The sequence below is a fragment of the Montipora foliosa genome, chromosome 2, assembly GCF_036669935.1.
Source record: "Montipora foliosa isolate CH-2021 chromosome 2, ASM3666993v2, whole genome shotgun sequence".
Classification (NCBI taxonomy): domain Eukaryota; kingdom Metazoa; phylum Cnidaria; class Anthozoa; order Scleractinia; family Acroporidae; genus Montipora; species Montipora foliosa.
The window spans coordinates 11644396-11651895 of NC_090870.1; the positions used below are offsets into that span (position 1 = coordinate 11644396).

Sequence of the window (7500 nt, forward strand, 5' to 3'; positions counted from 1 at the left end):
TCTATTTTGTTTTCGTCGTCTTCCCTTGAATCGCAACGTGCAGGTCATTTGCGGTGAAATCTGATTGGCTCGCATTTATTCCATGACACAAGATAACATCACTTTTGACAGGTGGGCGGCAGTCGCCTCGAAAAGAAAATAGGGAGCTTAAGCAACGACAACGGCGACGGCAACGAGAACGTCGTCTCAAAATATAAATTCGCGTTGTTGTAATCGCTTTGTTACTATTTCAACTTTTTTAATATGACGGGGGTGTAGTAGTTCCTCAAAAATGACGCTGGTAGGAACAGCGCTCAATTTAGGGCAGAAAATGAAAATTTATCCTCAAGTAATGACGTTGTCCATAAAACCTCAAATTTGGCTGTTTCACGTTGTAGTTTTGCTGACGACGGCAAAGAAATGGACAAAAGTGAAAAACACACGTGCAGGGCGTGCAAAGCTATTGTTTTTGCCTACCAAATATGCAAATTTGTGACGTTCTCGTTGCCGTCGCCGTTGTCGTTGCTTAAGCTCCCTATTGTATCAGGCGTACCTAACCGTACCTTTTCTAAAGAAAAGTACGCCTGATCGCAGGTTAGGATTTTCAAATAGTTTCACAAATGGTTTTCGTCACAATTCTTTGGCGAACGTCGTTAAGGGTTGTCGAATACCAATCATTCCTCTCATCAAGTTGTCTTTTCATCGGCAACGTTTCCATATCCAGCAAAGCACGTGAAATATGTTCTGATAAAGGTGCATATTATAAGCAATACGAGAAGCGCGAAATAAGAATCTAGTGAACTCGATCATGCAAAACTCGGGATAAAGAAATGAAGATTAAAAATTGAGATACATCGAGTTCTGGTTATCAATGAATACTTTTTACTTGAATTAATTCATTTTTAATTCCTTGAACCTGTTGTTGCGAGCGAATAGTTAATTATAATAATCCGTACCTCTAGCCAAAAGTATATCTACGAAATCCTTAAAGTATTTGATGTTAATCGGTGTAGCGTCCGCCAAACGTTTGCTGTGACAGTCTCTCCCATCATTGTTGTATCCAGTTGGTGTTTCAGCCTCGCTGCTGAATTTCACCAATCCAATCTGATAAAAACAAAACATAATAATCAGATACAGATAAAAATAATAATCCAGATATAATACAGATAAAAATAATAATCCAGATATAATACAGATAAAAATAATAATCGAGATATAATACAGATAAAAATAATAATCAGCCACCCAGTTAATCAGTCGGTCACTCCGGCAGCTAGCCAGCCAGACAAAGAGGCTGCTAGTCAGTCAGTGAGTCTGTTGGGCGGTCGGGGGATCGGACGGTAGTCAGTCAGTCCAGCAGGCAGGCAGTCAAGCCGAAAAATAAGAGAACACTAACGTTAAAATATTGTTTGAAGCGCCATAGCTTTCAATCGTGGATTACTTTACTTACTCGATCTCTTGGATTCATTGTACTTAAAACCGTTTTTGCAGCCGCCTTAGCCACGTCAATCCGGTCCCCACTCATTGATCCACTTGTGTCAATAACAAGAACCACGTCTTTTGGTTCGGGTGTGGCTGTTTCTACATAAAATGGTCTGAAACGAGGATCATAAGATCTGCAGTCTGCCGTATCTTCAAACGCTGGAAAATGCGCTAGCGTACCTTCCTCAGATGCAAAGTATTGCCACTTGATAACAGGATATTGCTGCATGATATCTTTCATCTCGCTCAATACGGAATCAGCAACATACTGTGGAGACGAAGGAGCGCTCTCTGAAGCCTTAACGCATAAACTTGCAAAGTCAACTTTATTACGAAACCTTGAATCGTACTCGAGGCGTTTCGGTGAGTTTGCTATCTTACAGCATTCTACTGGGGTCGTTGTTGGAGATGTTGTCCAAGAAGACTCCACAGCTCTTTTAAGTCTTCGTACAACAAGAAACCTCTCCTTAAACTTGTTTGAGACACTCGCTGCTAGATTAGGGATGAGTACACTGCCGTCAACTTTAGTCTCTCTAAACTGTAACTTGTCAAAGTGCTCCTGAAATGGTAGATTAAAAGCTGTTTCTGTAAAATTTTCAAGAAAGGGGAAAAAGTCATGAAAAGTGTTAAGAGTAACATTCAGTCGCTTACTGGATCATTACTGGGTTCCCAGTGTGGCAAACCCAGTCGAGGTCTGCGTTTGATTTGTTTGTTACTGGGTTGCCAGTATGGCAAACCCAGTCGGAATCTGAGTTTAATTTCGTGGGTTTTTACTGGGTTGCCAGTATGGCAATCCCAGTCGGAATGTTGGTGGATTTGTTTGTTTTCTTTTTTTTCTTTTTTTTAGTTTTTTTTTTTTTTCCGTGTCGGTAAAAGTCTTGCCTGTCACTCCCCTGCTAAGTGGTGTCTTTGTGCATAGAGCCTTCTGCCCGTATTTTCTTAGGATCGAGAGGGTAGTGGAAAAGCGTAGATTTCTCTGGTGGACACAGCAGAATCATTAACTTAGCCTGCAATGGCGTCGAAAGTCATGTAACGCGAATGGCGTTTTAGTGGATCCTTAAACAAAATATACCCTTATGGAGCTCAATAATGGAAAGTCAGTTGGATAAACTAGGCAGGCGGTGAAAAACCAACACCAGGAATCTCAAATGCGACGAGTAATGGACTTCGACAACAATCTATCGCCCGTCGAGCCGAAATCAAAGTCAGCTGTTTTTCTAAAATAATATTTTACCAAGTGTGCTGTTATGTAGAACACTGAAACCAAATGGAAAATTCTCTGGTAACTTATGGGTTCAACAAAGACAGAGAACGAATCGAACACCTTACGTGGATCTGTGATCAACTCTGCACAGTCTTCAGGTAAAGAAAATAATTGGAAATGTGACAGCCAAGAATTATTTGAAAGAAAGATTGTTGTGTATTTTGTGCTTCATTATTCAAGAAAAAGGTTCTTCATGGAAACGGTTTGATCCTGAAATTTAGTTTGTTGCAATATTGCGCATATTTGACACGATTGAGTTTATTCTCTTCACGCACGTAATGAAATAAAAGGGGTTTTTGCCTTACATAGCAAATATGTTGTTTGCTTCAAAAAATTGTTCGCTGGAAAAGGTGGCCTTTATGAATTCATCATGTTTTATGATATGCGAGCTTAACTGGATAGTTTTTATGGCAATAGAAAAAGCATTTTCTTGTTATTCAAGGCAAAGGTTCTTCATGAAACCTGAAGTACATGGTAATTTGACACGATTGAGTTTCTTGTCCACGCACGCAATGAAATAAGAAGAGGTTTTCGCCTCTAAGAGCAAATATGTTGTTTGTTTCAATAAATTTTTCGCTGGAAAAGGATTCTGTGGTATTTTCTGCCTTTGTGAATTATAATATCATGTTGTGTATTGAATTTTCGAGCTTAAGGTTGAAATGTGATATGGGAGAATTTTTTTAGTATTGCTCTGTAAGCAGGAAGGGTTCACAGGCCTGATGGAAACGTGCTTGAGTTTCAACAAAATGAGCCCCAAAATCAGTGAAAAATTGTGACGCACATGAATAATAAAGTAGCTGCTATTTCCAAAATGATGGAATTACCTGGTGATAAATAACGTCGTACGCGTCTTGGAGAGTAAATTTTGACTTTGCATAAACAAATTGTCAACCTCAACAGTTGGGCGATTGTGATCTTTGTTTTGACTTCGCTCATTTCATTGTCGAACTATATAACACTTGACAGAAAAAGAAACTTACAAAAACCCGGTATCTTGCCATCATTTGACAGAGATGCTTCACTGTTTGGCGAGTAAACATGCCGCGGTAACTTAATCACGGCGCCCGCTGAATTCCGGCCATGTCACTTTCGATTTTGCGATTTATTTGAACGTAGCAAAAATCTTCCAAAATGTTTGTCGCTGATCGTAACTTTTTATATTCTATATTCACGGTTCAAAATTAATGTTGTTTTCATGTCGTAAATATTTTATTCTCGATCGAGCGTCCCGGGAAAACTTCCTTCTGCTCTTTCTAAAAAGTGTGTATCAATAGTTATTTACTTTTGCATCAATATTTGTTTTGCATAAAGCAAGCTAACAAAATCTGTACCTTGCTGAGTTCGCATTTGTTAGCGTTAATAGTATTTTCGGTCCGATGCTTCTGTTTTATGAGGGTATATTGTTTTGGTCTCCCATCCTGATACTAACCCCGAGGGCTTAAAGGGCCACCGACAAGCACAAGTCTTTGCGGGCGTGCAAACTATCGGCGCCATTTTCTGTAATAAAGAAAGTAGTATTTCTTGAAAAGTCAAATTCCATCGCCTCACATCGTCGTGTTTGGATGCCCAGTAGCTTCAAACTTTGTTAATATTTTCCTTAATGTTTAAATATTGTATTTTTGGCGTTATTTGGGTGTTGTGTTCGTGTTAAAAGCGAAATGAAAACTGTGAAGGAAGGTCGTCCCCCGAGGAAGGAAAAGCGCCATGTTATTTGGCTCACTACTTCAACCTTAAGATTATGGAACGAAAGGAGGAAGGCGTTTGGATTAAAAAACAAATCGAACAGCGAATTCGCAGAAGTTCTTCTTCACAGGATGTTTCTGAAGGGAACCGGCCGATTCGATTGCCCGGATAATAACAACAACAAAGGCGCGCAAAGGACACTGGTTGTCGGTGGCCCTTTAAATTCAGTGAACTTTAGTATTACAAAGCTGTCAGATGCTCAGAGGGCACGCTTAAACTTGCGGTGAAAAGAAGTCGTGAGGGAACTTAAAAATTATCAACATGTCAGCCCAGAAGCCAAAGTTTCTCGCTTCTCTTTTATTTGCTATTCTTCAGAGACTGGAATGCTGTAGTACAATACCACACAATTCAGTGCCTTCTGATTTTCTGTAACACGTACCACAGGCAACCCAGTGTATGCTTCACCGAAGCATCTCGTTTTGTTATTTTTTTCCGTGTCGGGAAAAGTCTTGCCTGTCACTCCCCTGCTAAGTGGTGTCTTTGTGCATAGTCTTCTGTGCGTATTTTGTTAGGTTTGAGGGGGCTTGGGTAATGCGTAGCTTGCTCTGCACAATTAACCTGTAATGGCGTCGGAAGTCATTGTAACGCGAATGGCGTTTTAGTACATCTATAAAAGAAATATACCCATATGGAGCTCAAGAATGGAACGTCTAGACAGGCGGTGAAAGCGATGAGTAATGGACTTCGACAGCGTGAATCTTTCGCCCGTCGAGCCGAAATCAAAACAAGACGCTTCCTTAAGCGTTTACTCGGAATACCATATGGCGCAGAAGTAGGGTGATACATTTTGGAAGAGGTAGTTTTTTAATTTGACAAGTACGAAACAAAACAAGTAAATGTTTCTGCAGCCAGTTGCTCATTTACTATAACGCAGATAATGTACCGGTGAACATCGCTTAATGTTTACAATTGCAAATAAATTCATCAGGGGGAAAGGAACCCCATTTTAGACCGGGTCCATGGACCTGACCCCTATTTTTTTATTTAATTATTTTTGTTTGCGTTTTTGCTGAAAAGTGTCCCAAAGTATGTTCATGAGCTTTTTAACCTTAGGAAAGACGATTTCGGCTAATTTGCTTCACTTTTCTTCCACACTAATAAAAAATTACTTGAACTTTAAATAAAATATTATGCGCTCCAGGGAAGAATGGAAGTAGGCTGTGTACAGACGCCCACTCTCCGAATTTACCGTTAGTAATCTTGTTTCGGAATAATTTTACAAAAATTAATGAGTGATCTACGGTGACCAAAATTTGCGTGGCTCATATTTCTTTGGAGGTAAATTTTCAAAACGGTAGTAAATGAGGCAGATTCCAAAAGTGCATTGAAGAGCGTCTCTGATAGTTTTAAGATTGCTTGTCTTTATAGCATAGAAGCACTCTTTAAAGGAGGGATGCCTTTGCAAGTCTTCCAACCGGGTACGGCTCTGATCTTCAGAGCAGCCCCGATCGTTGCCAATGAGCTGTTTATATTTTCCTCGATATGTACACATCTCAAACCTTCCAGAGCAACACACTTTGTAGATTGTTCTTGAAAATGGCTAGGCTGGTCCGAGCAAGGCATTGAGATTATATTGACTGGTAAGGGGATAGCCGGGGACGTTTTCAAGTGAGCAATCTTTTGAATCGTGCCATATTCACCTCGTGAAGATTCGTCAGTAGCGCTTTCGTCTCTTCTGTCTCCGCGCTGACAAACAATTCCTACAAATGTATGTAGAATCGATTTCCACTTTACACTCCATAGATAACAATTCCGCTCGTACTTTAAAAGAAAAACCTCTTTGACCATCAAAAAGATTTTCATTCGAATTTTTTACCATGCACAAAGTACACACGAAGTCATCGTCAAATCTCTCACGGTGTTGATGGGGAGAAATAAAAATGAAAGCCAATCAAAACTCGTTGTTTCAATGATGTAATGATCGAGGGGTAATAACCAATCAAATCATTTTCCATACATTCCAGGAAAAATCACGCGGTATTAAACACGATTATCAACGGTAAATCACAGACGCTCCTCTCAGATTTTTTTCGGAGAGTGGGCAGCTGTGCACAGGCTAGAATGGAAGGGGCCATTTGGATTTTACTTAACCCATGAATGGGATCAAAGACACCAACCCACATCATTTTCCAGTGTGAAAATCTATTTAATTTAGGAAATATGGTTTTATAATCAATCACTCTGATGAACACAATATAATGAAATGAAATTATCATTGTAAATAGCTTACTACATCATACATTTATTCAATTTATTATACTGGTAATATTATAAATAACAAATTAATCTTTTTAAATATAGATTTATCTTAATTTCATGGACACGAATCTGATTAGCTTTTTTCCAAAACAGGAAAGAACTTTCTTTATATATTATTCTAGAAAGAGCTTACACTTACTAGGGTTGTACCTGCCTGGAAAATTTCGATTCGCTTCGCAAAATAGTAATTTTGGTCAGATTACTATTTTGCCAAATGGATCAAAAATTTCCGGGAAGGTACAACCCTAACCATTAACCAACACTAACATTAGGCCTAAAAACGTTTGTTTAGGCCTAAGGTTAGCTTAAAGAATGTTTAGGATTCTTTCTGTATTTCTGTTCGTTTTGTTTCGTTTCACAAATTAATGTAAGCCCTAATAAAGTTCATCTGATGTATCCAACAATGGACTCCCAAATTAGCCAGCCCCAACATGAACAATACATATAAACATTAACATATTTTATAACAATAAAATATCAGTGATAAATGAACAGACATTGTTATTGTTCTCTTTGGGTAATGTAATCATTGTTAGTAATGACAAAATGAAACAATTTGTAACTGATACCCAATCTAAACATTGTCACAAAGTGAACACATCCTCTTTGTCCTTTCTGAGGTTAAAAAGCTCATTAAGTTCTGCTTTGGGACACTTTTAAGCAAGAAAATAATACTAAATAGGGGTCCATAGACCGGGTCCATGGGTGGAAATAACGTGGGCCTTATGTCTATTTTTTTAGCGTGTATCGTGACATCAATTAAACTGGTTTCA

The 7500-nt window shown here is 38.9% G+C and overlaps 1 protein-coding gene across 1 annotated transcript in view; it reads right to left on the reverse strand.

The window, feature by feature from the left end:
- LOC137989484 (VWFA and cache domain-containing protein 1-like) overlaps positions 1-7500 on the reverse strand; it is a 51289-nt gene that overhangs the window by 18418 nt on the left and 25371 nt on the right. Inside the window, exons 2-3 of the mRNA XM_068835299.1 lie at positions 1430-2020; positions 936-1083 (exon numbers count right to left, since the gene is read on the reverse strand). Coding sequence (XP_068691400.1) covers positions 936-1083; positions 1430-2020 — 739 coding nt within the window. The remainder of the gene's footprint in view (positions 1-935; positions 1084-1429; positions 2021-7500) is intronic.